Source organism: Amblyraja radiata, chromosome 6, assembly GCF_010909765.2.
Source record: "Amblyraja radiata isolate CabotCenter1 chromosome 6, sAmbRad1.1.pri, whole genome shotgun sequence".
NCBI classification, from domain to species: Eukaryota; Metazoa; Chordata; class Chondrichthyes; order Rajiformes; family Rajidae; genus Amblyraja; species Amblyraja radiata.
Genome location: NC_045961.1, coordinates 87,891,862 through 87,908,628, shown reverse-complemented (window position 1 = coordinate 87,908,628; position 16,767 = coordinate 87,891,862). Strand labels below are relative to the sequence as shown.

At 45.9% G+C, this 16,767-nt stretch overlaps 1 protein-coding gene across 1 annotated transcript in view; it reads left to right on the top strand.

The window, feature by feature from the left end:
* The first annotated feature begins 4,222 nt into the window (after positions 1-4,222).
* The window catches only part of rab20 (RAB20, member RAS oncogene family), a 28,212-nt gene continuing 15,667 nt past the window's right edge, over positions 4,223-16,767 (top strand). The window contains exon 1 of the mRNA XM_033023135.1: positions 4,223-4,482. Within this exon, the coding sequence (XP_032879026.1) occupies positions 4,311-4,482 (172 nt within the window). The 5' untranslated portion in view covers positions 4,223-4,310. The remainder of the gene's footprint in view (positions 4,483-16,767) is intronic.

Below are 16,767 nucleotides of genomic sequence, written 5' to 3'. Positions count from 1 at the left end.
GGGGGACTTGATAGAGGTTTTTAAAATGATGAGAGGGATAGACAGAGTTGACGTGGAAAAGCTTTTCCCACTGAGAGTAGGGAAGATTCAAACAAGGGGACATGACTTGAGAATTAAGGGACTGAAGTTTAGGGGTAACATGAGGGGGAACTTCTTTACTCAGAGAGTGGTAGCTGTGTGGAATGAGCTTCCAGTGAAGGTGGTGGAGGCAGGTTCGTTTTTATCATTTAAAAATAAATTGGATAGTTATATGGATGGGAAAGGAATGGAGGGTTATGGTCTGAGCGCAGGTATATGGGACTAGGGGAGATTATGTGTTCGGCACGGACTAGAGGGGTCGAGATGGCCTGTTTCCGTGCTGTAATTGTTATATGGTTATATTATATGGAAATAGAGGGTGATAGATGAGTTAGACTGACAGCTGGGAGATGTGAAATAGAGGGTGATAGATGAGTTAGACTGACAGCTGGGAGATAAGCGTAGTGAAATATTAATCATAATATGATGAGTTTTAATCTGCAATTTGAGAAGGAGAAGGTTAAATCGGAAGTGGCAGTGATGCAGCTGAACAAAGCGGACTATGAAGGCATGAGAGGGGAGTTGGCCAAGGTAGACTGGAAGGGATCCTAGCAGGAATGACGGTGGAACAGTAACGGCAGGAATTTCTGGGCATAATCCGGGAGACGCAGGATCATTTCATTCCAAAAAGGAAGTAAGATTCTAAGGGGAGTAGGAGGCAACTGTGGCTGATGAGGGAAGTTAGGGATAGAATAAAACTAAAAGAAAAGATGTATAACACAGCAAAGAGTAGCCGGAAGCCAGAGGATTGGGAAACTTTCATAGGACAACAGAAGGAAACAAAACGGGCAATACGGGCTGAAAAGATGAAGTAGGAGGTGAAGCTGGCTAGGAATATAAAGAAGGGCAGTAAAAGCTTCTTTAGATATGTTAAGGGAAAAAGAGTAGCTAAGTCAATGTGGGTCCCTTGAAGGCAGACACGGGTGAAATTATTATGAGCAACAAGGAAAAGGCAGAAGTTGAATAGGTGCTTTGGATCTGTCTTCACTAAGGAAGACACAAACAATCTCCCAGATGTACTGGAGGACAGGGGATCGAAGGAGGAACTGAAATAAATTTTCATTAGGCGAGAAATAGTATTGGGTCGGCTAATGGGACTGAAGGATGATAAATCCCCTGGGCCTGATGGTCTGCATCCCAGGGTCCTCAGGGAAGTGGCTCTAGAAATAGTGGATGCATTGGTGATCATTTTCCAATGTTCAATAGTTTCAGGATCAGTTCCTGTGGATTGGAGGATAGCTAATGTTATCTCACTTTTCAAGAAAGGAGCGAGAGAGAAAACGAGGAATTACAAACCAGTTAGCCTGACTTCGGTGCTGAGAAAGATGCTGGAGTCAATTATTAAAGAGGTAATAATCGGGCATTTGGATAGCAGTAAAAGGATTAGTCCAAGTCAACATGGATTTATGAAAGGGAAATCATGCTTGACTAATCTTCTGGAATTTTTTGACGATGTGACAAGTAAAATGGATGAAGGGGTGCCAGTGGATGTAGTGTATCTAGACTTTCAGAAAGCCTTTGATAAGGTCCCGCACGGGAGACAGGTGACTAAATTTAGAGCACATGGTATTGAGGGTAGGGTGTTGACATGGATAGAAAATTGGTTGGCAGACCGGAAGCAAAGAGTGGGAGTGAACGGGTCCTTTTCAGAATGGCAGGCAGTGGCGAGTGGAGTGCCGCAAGGCTCGGTGTTGGGGCCGCAACTGTTTACCATATATATTAATGATTTGGAAGAGGGAATTAGGAGCATCCTAATGGACGGGAAAGGAATGGAGGGTTATGGTCTGAGCGTAGGTATATGGGACTAGGGGAGAAGAAGTGTTCGGCACGGACTAGAAGGGTCGAGATGGCCTGTTTCCGTGCTGTAATTGTTATATGGTTTAACAGCTAAAGTGCTTGGCAAACATTTCGCGTTTGCTTACTGCATTTCATCAACAGTAAGGCATTATTTGTGTTTTTTCTTGATTCCTTTGGTATCTAAAAAGTTTCAGAAGTGATAAATCTGGCTGTAAAATTTTAAAATCGCCCATGGTTCTGAAGTGGATTTTTACATGCAACAAAAAAAATGCTTCTGAAGCTAAATTTATCATTAAAAAAATCTCCAGACTTATGAGTGGTGTGTGGAAAAGTAAGTTTTCTATCATTATGGTATTGAGATGTATATTTTGGCAAATAATAAACTGTCCTGACAGCTTAAACACCCACTCCCTTTCAATAGGATATTGTCAATTTGCTGAGGTTGATTATGTCCAATTAACAGCTAACAATTATGCCATTCCTTGGCCTGCATCTGAGTAAAATGTAATTCAAAACCCATGTATGGTTTGCGATTTTTTAAAAATGATATATTTTGCTTCAGAGGCGTTTTCTTTTTGTATATAAAATCCCACTTAAGAACCATGGGCGATTTTAAAATTTTGCAGCCAGATTTATCACTTCTGAAACTTTTTAGATGCCAAAGGAATCAAGAAAAAACACAAATAATGCCTTACTGTTGATGAAATGCAGTGAGCAAATGCAATAATTCCCAATATTTTCAATTCGATATCTGCACGGCCAATGTTCGCCATGCACTTTGGCTGTTTTTGTCCCTTCAGCTCTCGCTTCTATCTACCGTAATTTCTCCTCACTTTGGAATTCTGAAGTAGGATAAATGTCTCTCACGCTTATCCCGATTTCCATAATTATTTACAGCGCAAAATTTGACAATTTCGGCGGGTTTTAACGGGCCCGCTACGCTGGAAACAATGGTCAATGCTTACATAGAAACATAGAAAATAGGTGCAGAAGTAGGCCATTCGGCCCTTCGAGCCTGCACCGCCATTCAATATGATCATGACTGATCATCCAACTCAGTATCCTGTACCTGCCTTCTCTCCATATCCCCTGATACCTTTAGCCACAAGGGCCACATCTAACTCCCTCTTAAATATAGCCAATGAACTGGCCTCAACTGCCTTCTGTGGCAGAGAATTCCAGAGATTCACCACTCTCTGTGTGAAAAATGTTTTTCTCATCTCGGTCCTAAAAGATTTCCCCCTTATCCTTAAACTGTGACCCCTTGTTCTGGTCTTCCCCAACATCGGGAACAATCTTCCTGCATCTAGCCTGTCCAACCCCTTAAGAATTTTGTAAGTTTCTATAAATTACCTGCAGTTCATCATGTGTACTCCAGTTGGCGTAGCGTAGCAACAGTACGGGTCATGGGTCGTGACCCGACTGCCGTGCAACCTCCCTATACATGAAACGCGTACTTTCTGACTTGTTAAACCCCGCCGAAATGGTCATTTTTTGCGCTGTGAATAATTGTGGAAATCGGGGTAAGCTTGAGAGAAATTTATCCTACTTCAAAATTCCAAAAGTGAGGCGAAAAGATGGTAGAGAGAAGCGAGAGCTGAAGGGACAACAACAGCTCAAGTGGTTGGCGAACATTGGCCGTGCAGATATCAAGATTGAAAATATTGGGAATTATCGCCTTTGCTCACTGCATTTCATCAACAGTCAGTTTGTGTTTTTGTTTTTTCTTGATTCCTTTGATATCTAAAAAGTTTCACAAGTGATAAATCTGCCTATAAAATTTTTAAATCGCCCATGGTTCTGAAGTGGGTTTTTACATACAAAATGAAAACGCTTCTGAAGCTAAATTTATCATTAAAAAATCTCCAGACTTACGAGTGGTGTGTGGAAAAGTAAGTTTTCTATCATTATACTATTGAGATGCATATTTTGGCAAATAATAAAACGTTCTGACAGAAACACCCATTCCCTTTCAAATAATTCCCTTGCTGAGGTTGATTTTGTCCAATAAACAGCTAACAATTTGGCTCGCATCTGAGTAAAATGTAATTCAAAACACACGTATGGTTTGTGATTTTTTGTAATGATAAATTTAGCTTCAGAGGCGTTTTCTTTTTGTGTGTAAAAACCCACTTGAGAACCAGGGGCGATTTAAAAAATTTAGAGTCAAATTTATCACTTCTGAAACGTTTTAGATATCAAAGGAATCAGGAAAAACACAAATAATGCCTTACTGTCGATGAAATGCGATAATTGCCAATATTTTCAATCTTGATATCGTCTCTGTCGCTCGGCGAGTTTTGAAGTTGGGAAAACTTTATTCCGGGGCGGCCACTTGGGGCGGGCGTTTCCGCTTTGCTCAGAAGGAGGGTTTGGCGGAGAAGTGAGCAGTCGGGAGCAAAGTTCCCTATAGTCTGCCCCGGGGCGGCGGCAGGATGATGAAGCCGGACGGCAAGGTTGTGATCCTGGGCGACGTGAACGTGGGCAAGAGCTCGCTGCTGCAGCGCTACACCGAGCGCCGCTTCCACGACACTGTCAGCACCGTGGGCGCTGCCTTCTACCTCAAACACTGGGGCGCTCACAGCATCTCCATCTGGGACACGGCGGGTGAGACGTGAGCGGAGCCGGGGGAGAGGGGTTGGAGCAGGGGGTGAGGGGGGCAGGGGTTGGAGCAGGTAGTGAGGGGGGCAGGGGTTGGGGCGGGGGCACGGTAGAAGGTGGGGAGACCAGGGGAGGGTTGAGGGCGGGGGAGAAGAATGGGGATGAGGGAGCGGGTGAGAGGGGAGGTGGGATAATGGGGGTGAGGGATGGCAGGCGGAAGGGGGGAGAGGATGGGTGAAGCGAGGGGGCAGAGGGGTGAGGTGAGGGGGGTCGTCGAGGGAGGGGATGAGGGGTGTGGGGGAGAGGGAGTGAGATGAGGGGGAGGAAGGTGAGGGCTGAGGTGAGGGATGGGGTGTGAGAGGGATCAACAGCGGTGGGGTGGAGGGAAGTTAGGGGGAGAGGGGTAAAAAGGATGAGGTGCGGGGGGAGAGGGGTGGTGCAGGGCGGGGGTGAGGCAGTCAGAGGGACGGATTAAATCCCACAAATCTACTTGGACGACCCCTCCCCATCCCCATGTACTCCGTCTCCCTACAACATGTTTTAACCAGGCTGCTATACAAATGCAACTTGAGGCCGGCATCCAAGTGTGAAATTTGACACCAAGCCCGAGCGTACGTGCCTGACCCCTCAGCCGCTGGTCACCGCTTTGTAGGCCAGTGACTAGGGGGCAGCATTCAGGCCGTTCGGCCCCTCTGCTCCGGGCTAGCGTACCCCACGCCAACCCCTCTCCATCTGGCCCGCTCCTACCCATATCTCTCTGGCCGTTTGCGTTGATCCCGTTTCTGCACAAACCCACCCCTGCTCTCTCTCCCCTCGCTCGACCTTTGCCTGTGTGGGGCGAGTTCCCAGTCCCAACGCCCTCGCTCTCCGGGGAGAGAGTTCCCCAACTCCGCCCTGATACGGTACAATTCCCGGTTCTGATTTCTTCCCAAATTGAAACATTAGTTTTAAATCTTAGGAAACTTAAACATTGAATGTAAGACCCTCCCATACACCGTCGCTTATCCGGTCGCCTTTCGTGCCTTGGCTCGTCTCGATGCTTAGTAATTGTTGAGCGCCTCCGTCTCCAACACCCAAGTGATACTGAGGGAGCGCCGCACTGTGTGAGGGATAGTGTCGAGGGAGCGCCACAGTGTGGGAGAATCTTCACCAGTACTGTTAATCAAATGTTGTTTGTGGCTGCCCTTTGGTCGATGTAACAGCCTGGTGATGCTGTGTGTCACTGAAGGGGTTGCCTCGGTCTATTGCGACTACCGGTGCGGTCTGTACGGAGTTTGTACGTTCTCCCCGTGATCGCGTGGGTTTTCTCCGGAAGCTCCGGTTTCCTCCCACAGTCGAATGGCGTACAGGTTTGTAGGTTAAATGGCTTAGTGTAAGTTGACCCTAGTGTGTAGGACAGAGCTAATGTACGGGGTGATTTTTGGTCGGTGTGGACTCGGTGAACCAAAGGGCCTGTTTCTGCGCTGTATGTCAAGAGTCAAAAGTCTCCCCTACTGTGGTCTGGGTTTGCAGACCAGGGTCAAACCTCTGGGCCAGTCTCGCCAGTATAATACTGGAGCACTGGAAATCCTCAGCGGGTCAGGCAGTCGCCGTGGAGAGGGAACCAGAGTTAAATGTCTCGTGTAAATGAACTTTCATCAGGCTGGTGCACTGAAGGTTTCTCAACCGGAAACATTGACTCCTTTGGTTGCTCCTTCCACAGATGCTGCCTGACCTGCTGAGCACTTTCTGTTTCTATCTGGGTTGCTCTGTCACACTATTTGTAGCTCACCCACACTTGACCAGCCAGTTCCTGGAAAGTAGCTACTTTCCCTTGCTGTGAAGTTATTTCAGGCTTTACACAGTCCGGGGCAGGCACGGGTGCTGCTTGTGGAAGATGTGGCTTTGTTGGGTGCTGAGTTTGTTCCTTGTTGCTGAGTCACCACAGCACTTTGCATCTTTTGTTGTTGTTGTAAACCCAGCGTCTGCAGTTCCTTGTGTCTGAGGTTTAGAGTGACTGCTATGGGCCGAAAGTGGGCTAAATAGGACTATCTTAGACGGGCCATTTTGATCGGCATTCATGAGTTTAGCCAAAGGGACTTTTTTTGTGCTGTTTTACTCTGACTTAGTGAATCAGGGTTGCATTTAAACCCTTGCTTCAGGGTGAAGTTGGGCTGGAGAGATAACAACAACTTGCTCCTGTGGCATCTGAACCATTACACAGAGCATCATAGCAATGTGGTCAGAGATAATTTACCATCAATGTATGAGATACTAGGGTAGGTAACTAGAAGCTTGGGCAAGAAGCAATGAACTAGAGAGGTGGACAGATTTATTGAGAGTTTTCTGGAACTTGGTTATACATTATTTCGAATAGACAATAACACAGGAGGAAATGGCCCATCTGATCCATGCTAGTCTCAGAGAGGCAATTTTATCTATCCCATTTCCCCCTCCGCATTTCCCTATGGCTATTCCCTCTCACACACCACCAATTCCCCATTGATCCTTTTGACACCCACTACACTAAACCACCCAACACATCTCTGGGATGTGGAAGGGAAACGGTAGCACCCGGAGGGGACTCACGCAGACACAGGGAGAACGTACAAACTCGGCACAGCTCCCTGCTCGAGGTCGGGATTGAAGCTGGGGCTGGGAGGCAGCATTTCCCCTTGCTGTGCTACGGCTGGGAAGGGTGCCTGCCGGAGGGTGGTGTGTAGAGTTGGAGTTGGCGATCTCAGTGTGGACGTGGTCTGTAGCTCATCATGACCACAATGGGCTTAGAGACATAAAGCACTGCTGATAAGTTCATAGGCTATTGGAATAGAATCAGGCCATTTGGCCCATCAAGCCTACTCTGCCAATCAATCATGGCTGATCTGTCTTTCCCTTTCAACTCTATTCTCCTGCCTTCTCCCCATAACCCCAGACACCTGTACAAATCAGGAATCTGTCAATTTATGCCTTAAAAATATCCGTTGACTTGGCCTCGACAGCCGTTTTGTGGCAATGAATTCCACAGATACACCACCCAGTGACTAAAGAAATTCCTCCTCATCTCCTTTCTAAAAGCACTTCCTTATTCTGAGGCTAAGGTCTTGGGTCCTAGACTCTCCCACCAGTGGAAACATCCTCTCTACGTCCACTTTATCCAGGCCTTTCACTATTCGTTAAGTTTCAATGAGTTCCCCCCCTCTTCCTTCTAAACACCAGCGGGTACAGGCTCAGTGGCATCAAACACTCATCATATGTTAACCCAAACATTCCTGGGATCATTCTCCTGGTAAAGGAGGCAGGGGGGATTTCTAGTGTCGGGAGCAGACTTTGTGATGGAGACTGGACATGTGTCCAGTTTTCCTCGAAAATAGACACAAAAAGTAACTCAGCGGGACAGGCAGCATCTCTGGAGAGAAGGAATGGGTGACTTTTAGGATCGAGGCCCTTCTTCATACCTTGTCCAGTTTTCCTGACTTACTCATGTTCAACACCTTCAAGACAGAGGTTCCTGTACCACACATCCTTAGCCGTACCACGCAGGAACCTCTGACAATCAAGGTTCAAAACGAGATCTTGAAAAATAGTCCACTTCCCACACTTTGGAGTTCTCTCTCAACAAAGGCAGTTACTCATGAAGAAATTCACCATGGCCTTCAGTGTGCTGGGTCAGCCTTTGTCCAACTGAGAAGAATAAAGGGGAGGTCATTTAAGACTGAGGTGAGAAAAAACTTTTTCACCTAGAGAGTTGTGAATTTATGGAATTCCCTGCCGCAGAGGGCAGGGGAGGCCAAGTCACTGGATGGATTTAAGAGAGAGTTGGATAGAGCTCTAGGGGCTAATGGAGTCAAGGGATATGGGGAGAGGGCAGGCACGGGTTGTTGATAGGGGACGATCAGCCATGATAGCAATAAATGGCGGTGCTGGCTCGAAGGGCCGAATGGCCTCCTCCTGCACCTATTTTGTATGTTTCGAAGTAAGAAATCGTCATATGATCATCATAAGACATTGGAGCAGAATTTGGCCATTTGGCCCATTTAGTCTGCACAGTCATTTGATCATGACTGACCTATTTTTCCCTCTCAACCATATTCTGCTGCCTTCTCCCCATAACACCTGACGCCCTTAGTGATCAAGAACCTACCAGTCACTGCTTTAAAATACCATAATCACTCAGCCTCTACAGCCATCTGTGGCAATGATTCCATAGATTCGCCACCCTTGGTCTAAATAACTATTTCCTCATCTCCATTCTAAAGAAATGCCTTTCTGTTGTGAAACTATGACTGTCCCACTACTGGAAATATCTTCTCCACATTCACTATTTGGGCCTTTCATTAGATTTCAATGAGATCCTCCCTCGTCCTTCTAAACTCCAGTGAGCACAGGCCCAGAGCCATCAAACTCTCCTCATGGGTTTGAAGACGGATGCCTCAAATCATCTGTGAGTTCAGTCTATTCAGACAGCACTGATCCCTGCCGTCTTTTCCTCACAGAGAGTGGTGAGTCTGTGGAATTCTCTGCCTCACAGAGGGCGGTGGAGGCCGGTTCTCTGGGTGCTTTCAAGAGAGAGCTAGATAAGGCTCTTAAAAATAGCGGAGTCAGGGGATATGGGGAGAAGGGAGGAACGGGGTACTGATTGGGGATGATCAGCCATGATCACATTGAATGGCAGTGATGGCTCGAAGGGCTGAATGGCCTACTCCTGCACCTATTGTCTATTGACTTGAATGGTTCTGGGATTGGATTAGTGAGAGTAGACATCTGAAGGCACTGGAGAGATGTCACAGAATCCAGGGGAAGGGCTGGTGAACCACTGTGGGTGCCCTCTGCCAGCCTAACATCCCCAGCATTTGGTTCCTGGCTCCCGACTTCTATCAGGGGATTGCTTGGCAGGCAGGCAGATGTGCTCGGAGCCGCCTTTGAAAATCCAGCAACTCAATGATTGAATGAAGAAGCGTTCAATGTGGCACTGAGATCCTGGAATGTTGGTTCAAGTTCAAGTTCAAGTGAGTTTATTGTCATGTGCCCCTGATAGGACAATGAAATTCTTGCTTTGCTTCAGCACACAGAACATAGTAGGCAGTTACTACAAAACAGATCAGTGTGTCCATATACCATAATATAAATATATACACACATGAATAAATAAACTGATAAAGTGCAAATAACAGATAATGGGTTATTAATAATCAGAGTTTTGTCCGAGCCAGGTTTAATAGTCTGATGGCTGTGGGGAAGTAGTGGGCAAAGGAACTTGGGGTAAATGGATGTAGGAATACACCGTGGGCGGTGCAGCTGGTAGAGCTGCTGACTCACAATGCCGGAGACCCGGGTTCAATCCCGACCTCTGGTGCTGTCTGTACGGAGTTTGCATGTTCTCCCTCTGACCGTGTAGGTTTCCTCTGTGTGCTTCGGTTTCCTCCCACATCCCAAAGACTTGACGGTTTGTAGGTTAATTAGCCTCTGTAAATTGCCACTAGTGTATAGGCAGTGGATGAGAAAGTGGGGTACCATAGAACTAGCGTGAACAGGTGACCGAATTGGATAGATTGGAGGGCTCATCTAGGGAGGCTATTTGGGTGGAACTGAGAAGTGGGAAAGGTGTAGCGACACTTATAGGGGTTTATTATAGACCGCCAAATGGGGATCGAGAATTGGAAGAGCAAATATGTAAGGAGATAGCAGATATTAGTAGTAAGCACAAGGTAGTGATTGTGGGAGATTTCAACTTTCCACACATAGACTAGGAAACACATTCTGTAAATGGGCTGGATGGCTTGGAGTTTGTAAAATGTGTGCAGGATAGTTTTTTGCAGCAATACATAGAGGTACCTACTAGAGGAGGGGCAGTGCTGGACCTCCTGTTAGGAAATGAGATGGGACAGGTGGCGGAGGTATGCGTTGGGGAGCACTTTGGGTCCAGTGATCACAATACCATTAGTTTCAATATAATTATGGAGAGGGTCAGAACTGGACCTAGGGTTGAGATTTTTAATTGGAGAAAGGCTAACTTTGATGAGATGCGAAATGATTTAAAAGGAGTGAACTGGGACATTTTGTTTTATGGGAAGGATGTAGAAGAGAAATGGAGGACATTTAAAGGGGAAATTTTAAGAGTACAGAATCTTTATGTTCCTGTTCGATTGAAAGGAAACAGTAAAAATTGGAAAGAGCCCTGGTTTTCAAGGGAAATTGGACATCTTGTTCGGAAAAAGAGAGAGATCTACAATAATTATAGGCAGCATGGAGTAAATGAGGTGCTTGAGGAGTATAAGGAATGTAAAAAGAATCTTAAGAAAGAAATTAGAAAAGCTAAAAGAAGATATGAGGTTGCTTTGGCAAGTAAGGTGAAAGTAAATCCAAAGGGTTTCTACAGCTATATTAATAGCAAAAGGATAACGAGGGATAAAATTGGTCCATTGGAGAGACAGAGTGGACAGCTATCTGCAGAGCCAAAAGAGATGGGGGAGAGATTGAACAATTTCTTTTCTTCGGTATTCACCAAGGAGAAGGATATTGAATTATGTGAGGTAAGGGAAACTAGTAGAGTAGCTATGGATACTATGAGTTTCAAAGTAAAAGAAGTACTGACACTTAAAAAAAATATAAAAATGGATAAGTCTCCAGGTCCTGACTGGATATTCCCTAGGACATTGAGGGAAGTTAGTGTAGAAATAGCCGGGGCTATGACAGAAATATTTCAAATGTCATTAGAAACGGGAATAGTCCCCGAGGATTGGCGCACTGCGCATGTTGTTCCATTGTTTAAAAAGGGTTCTAAGAGTAAACCTAGCAATTATAGACCTGTTAGTTTGACTTCAGTGGTGGGCAAATTAATGGAAAAGATACTTAGAGATAATATATATAAGCATCTGGATAAACAGGGTCTGATTAGGAACAGTCAACATGGATTTGTGCCTGGAAGGTCATGTTTGACTAATCTTCTTGAATTTTTTGAAGAGGTTACTAGGGAAATTGACGAGGGTAAAGCAGTGGATGTTGTCTATATGGACTTTAGTAAGGCCTTTGACAAGGTTCCTCATGGAAGGTTGGTTAAGAAGGTTCAACTGTTGGGTATAAATGCAGGAGCAGCAAGATGGATTCAACAGTGGATGAATGGGAGACGCCAGAGGGTAATCGTGGATGGCTGTTTGTCGGGTTGGAGGCAGGTGACTAGTGGGGTGCCTCAGGGATCTGTGTTGGGTCCTTTGTTGTTTGTCATGTACATCAATGATCTGGACGAAGGTGTGGTAAATTGGATTAGTAAGTATGCAGATGATACCAAGATAGGGGGTGTTGTGGATAATGAAGAGGATTTCCAAAGTCTACAGAGTGATTTAGGCCATTTGGAAGAATGGGCTGAAAGATGGCAGATGGAGTTTAATGCTGATAAATGTGAGGTGCTACACCTTGGCAGGACAAATCAAAATAGGACGTACATGGTAAATGGTAGGGAATTGAAGAATACAGTTGAACAGAGGGATCTGGGAATAACCGTGCGTAGTTCCTTGAAGGTGGAATCTCATATAGACAGTGTGGTAAAGAAAGCTTTTGGTATGCTAGCCTTTATAAATCAGAGCATTGAGTATAGAAGCTGGGATGTAATGTTAAAATTGTACAAGGCATTGGTGAGACCAAATCTGGAGTATGGTGTACAATTTTGGTTGCCCAATTATAGGAAGGATGTCAACAAAATAGAGAGAGTACAGAGGAGATTTACTAGAATGTTGCCTGGGATTCAACAACTAAGTTACAGAGAAAGGTTGAATAAGTTAGGTCTTTATTCTCTGGAGCGCAGAAAGTTAAGGGGGGACTTGATAGAGGTCTTTAAAATGATGAGAGGGATAGACAGAGTTGATGTGGACAAGCATTTCCCTTTGAGAATAGGGAAGATTCAAACAAGAGGACATTACTTCAGAATTAAGGGACAGATGTTTAGGGGTAACATGAGGGGGAACTTCTTTACTCAGAGAGTGGTAGCGGTGTGGAATGAGCTTCCAGTGGAAGTGGTGGAGGCAGGTTCGATGGTATCATTTAAAAATAAATTAGATAGGCATATGGATGAGAAGGGATTGGAGGGTTATGGTATGAGTGCAGGCAGGTGGGACTAGGGGAAAATAATTGTTCGGCACGGACTTGTAGGGCCGAGATGGCCTGTTTCCGTGCTGTAATTGTTATATGGTTATATGAGTTGCGTTTGACTAAATATACAGTGGCTGACAGTGAAATTGTTAGAATTTGCAGCAAGAGAAACTGATAAAATCCTCTCTGGCCTTTCCCTGACCAAACTGATGAAGCCGGTCTCAGTTTACTTCAGTACAAATCCTTACAGAAATCTCTGTTCAGACACAAATCTGGTGTCAACTCATCTGATTTTGTTCTGAGTCATGACTGCAATGTTAATTGTGCAATGCTCTGACTGATAGAGAATGTGGAGCCACAGATTGCCTGGAAGCTGTTGCTCCACCTCTGATCTGGTCACAAGCCACGGCTTGCGCTGTTTTATTTGGCAGTAGCTTGTTACAACATCCTCACAAGACTCCTGCTCCTACTTGGCCTGTGCTGTGAAATATAATCGCCCTTCCCTCTCCCCCTCTTATCAATGCCAGGGAAGACAGGCAACGGTGCGAAACTGAGGCAGGGGAGCCCAGGGCTCTTTGGAAGCCACACGTGGAAATCACTGGGACGGGTGGCAAGTGAAAACTGGTGGGGTGAGAATGCAGAAGTACGAGATGTTGCAATTCTCCGGGCCGAGCCGACTGGGACCTTGTCTTGTGCCCATGCCCCACAAGCCTCAAACTATTATTCCCGTGACTCTAGTCACTGTGGACTCTGAGCATTGCCAGTGGTTTGGTTTAGTTTATCGTCACATGCATTAAGGTAGAGTGAAAAGCTTTTTGTTGCGCGCTATCCAGTCAGCGGAAAGACAATACATGATTACAATCCAGGCATTTACAGTGTGTAGACACATGATATCCATTGATGGTCTCCAAGGGCTGAGGAAATGAATTCCACAGATTCGGCACACTCTGATGTAAGAAATTCCTCCTCATTCCCTTTCTAAAGGCACGTCCTTTTATTCGGAGGCTATGGTCTCTGGTCCTAGACTCTGCCACGAGTGGGAAACATCCTCTCCTCATACACTATATCCAGGTCTTTCACCATTCGTCAGCTCAGAGTGAAGTTTTAGTTCAGAGATACAGCGCGGAAACAGACACTTTTGGCCCACGGGGTCCGCTCCGACCAGCGATCCCTGCACATTAACAGTATCCTATACCCACTAGGGACAATTTTTACATTAACCAAGCCAATTAATCTACATACCTATATGTCTTTGGAGTGTGGGAGGAAACCGAAGATCTCTGAGAAAACCCACGCAGGTCACGGGGAGAACGTACAAACTCCTTATAGACAGCACCCGAAGTCAGGATCTAACCCGGTTCTCTGGCGCTGCATTCGCTGTAAGGCAGCAACTCTACTCCTGCACCACTGTGCCATCCTTTTTTCTCCACAGGTGTTCTGCAATCTTGGACACTGGCAGCATCAACCCAACTCTCATCTCATCATATCCCGGGAAGATCTTGTGTTCAGCTCCTCCACAGATCTTTCTGCCCCTTTATTTGGACCATCAATGGGTGGATGTGAAATGGTGCCTTGATTACGTCTCCAGCCCTGGAAAGGGGTTCTGCCTTCACCATACTCTCATCCAAGTTGTATCCTCTCACACGGATAGTGGAACTGTAGCCATTCTAATGAGTTTAGTTTATTGTCACGTGTACTGAGGTATAGTGAACAGCGTTTGTTGTGTGAGAAACAGTCAGCGGAAAAACAATACATGATTACAACCGAGCCATCCACAGTGTACAGATATATGACAATGGGAATAAAGTTTAGGGCAAGATAAAATCCAGTAAAGTCCGATCAAGGATAGTCCAAGGGTCTCCAATGAGGTAGATAGGAGCTTGGGACTGCTCTCTGGTTCTTGGTACGGGGATTCAGTTGCCTGATAACAGCAGGGAAAGAAACTATCCCTGAATCTGGAGATGTGCGTTTTCACTCCCTTGCCTGATAGGAGAGAGGAGAAGAGGGAGTGGCTGGGTGCGACTCGTCTTTGATTATGCTGGTGGCCTTGCCGAGGCTGCGTGGGGCGCAAATTGGGTCAATAGAAGGGAAGTTGGTTTGTGTGATGGTCTGAGCTGCATCCACAATTCTCTGCAATTTCTTGCGGTCTTGGATGGAGCTGTTCCCAGACCATGCAGTGAGGCATCCTGATAAAATGCTTTCTTGTTCGACGCCTGCGTCGTGGAAGCAGTTACAAGCCCACCTGACCCATGGTCTGCTTCAGTGGGGCCATTGCACCCCATAGCGCCAGTGTCATCGAGAGCTGCCACTGCCCACTGCTGTAGTTCTCTGAAAAGCAGCCCCTCTCTCTCCAAGTGATTCCGTCACTCAGTGCCCACAAAGCTGGCACATTACTACGGGAAGTAATAGGACCCACTGCACAGCTAACCCAATACTCCATTGACAATAGGTGCAGGAGTAGGCCATTCGGCCCTTTTGAGCCAGCACCGCCATTCAATGTGATCATGGCTGATTATCCCCAATCAGTACCCCGTTCCTGCCTTCTCCCCATATCCCCTGACTCCGCTATCTTTAAGAGCCCTATCTAGCTCTCTCTTGAAAGTCCCTTTCATCCTGCCTCCACCGCCCTCTGAGGCAGAGAATTCCACAGACTCACCACTCTCTGTGAGAAAAAGTGTTTCCTCGTCTCCGTTCTCAGGGCCGGTTTTAAGCCGATTTGACCGATTGCTCCCAATTGGGCCCCGCGCCTAGGGGGGCCCCGCACTAATGTTCCGTACTTCGTATGGAAATACGAATTCTCTTTGTTAACTAAAGTTTTTTTTAATTCGCCATCCGGATTTTTTTTTTAAACGAACATGTATAACCAAAGATCTTCTAGCAGAGCTCCACTATAGGATCTTTGTGTATAACAACCGCTGCACGGCCATCAGACACAAACGATGTGTTAACTAGTACTGTTAACTAGTACTGTTAGCACTTCTTATCAGCAAGTACTTAACTCGTTGTTATACAATCATGTCATCAATGCATCCATCCGCCTTCCTCAGTCAATGTTATTGTGTTTTGAACAAGTATTAATAACGTCGTGTTCCTTTGAATAAAATTCACGCGGCGTCATTAATACTTGTTTAAAACACAATTACATGTAGATGTAATGTAGATCGATGACACGTTGAGAATTTCTTTAAACTCACCATCATGAGTGAGGGCCCCGGAGCGCGAGAAGGGGCTTCTTCCTGGTGTGCAGGTTAGTCATTCACCTACCGACCCACGTTGTGTCTCTTTGTGTTTTGCTCTCTCCCTCCCTCTCTCCCTCTCCCGCTCCCCATCTCGTCTCTCTCTAGCTCTTTCACACTGTCGCCTCGGCATTCCCGGAATCATTGACGTTTTGCGGTAGACAAAAATGCTGGAGAAACCCAGCGGGTGAGGCAATCGCCTGGCCCGCTGAGTTCCTCCAGCACTCTGTGTTTTTTGTTTGGCTCTGAAGTTGAAGGTGGCTCAACGGGACGCGCAAGGGCTCTGGGGAGAGGGTTGCGTTTCTGGTCGAGACCTTTCTTCAGACAATCACAACTAATCTCACCGACGAGAGTTCAGTTTAGTCTGAAGAAGGGTCTTCTCTCTAAAGTCGCTGCGCTGCCTGTCCTGCAGAGTTACTCCAGCTTTATGTCTATCTTCAATTTCAGAGAAATACAATTTCTCACGGGGGGCTTATAACGTCTCTAAACCCCTCTGGGACCCTCTGAACACCTCTAAAACTCCTCTAGCCCCCCTGTTTCCCTCTATTCCCCTCTAAACAATTGTAAACACACCTGAACCCATATGAAGCCCTCTAAACATCTCTAAACCGTTTAAACCCCTCTAAACTAGGAGGCTGCAAGGTGACTTGGATAGGCTGGGTGAGTGGGCAAATGCATGGGAGATGCAGTATAATGTGGATAAATGTGAGGTTATCCACTTTGGTGGCAAAAACAGGAAAGTAGACTATTATCTGAATTGTGGCCGATTAGGAAAAGGGGAGATGCAACAAGATGCAACGAAAAATGCTCACGGCAGACCAAACGTGTTAAACAGAAATTGGTCAGACATTGAGCTTTACACAGTGAGAAATCATGTGAAATAAGCACTGAATTTAATTTTAAATGAATGTACCTGCATGTTATACTGTTTAGTTTGGAGATACCACCAGATAGTCTGGTTGATACAACCAGATTAGTTTGGAGATACAACCAG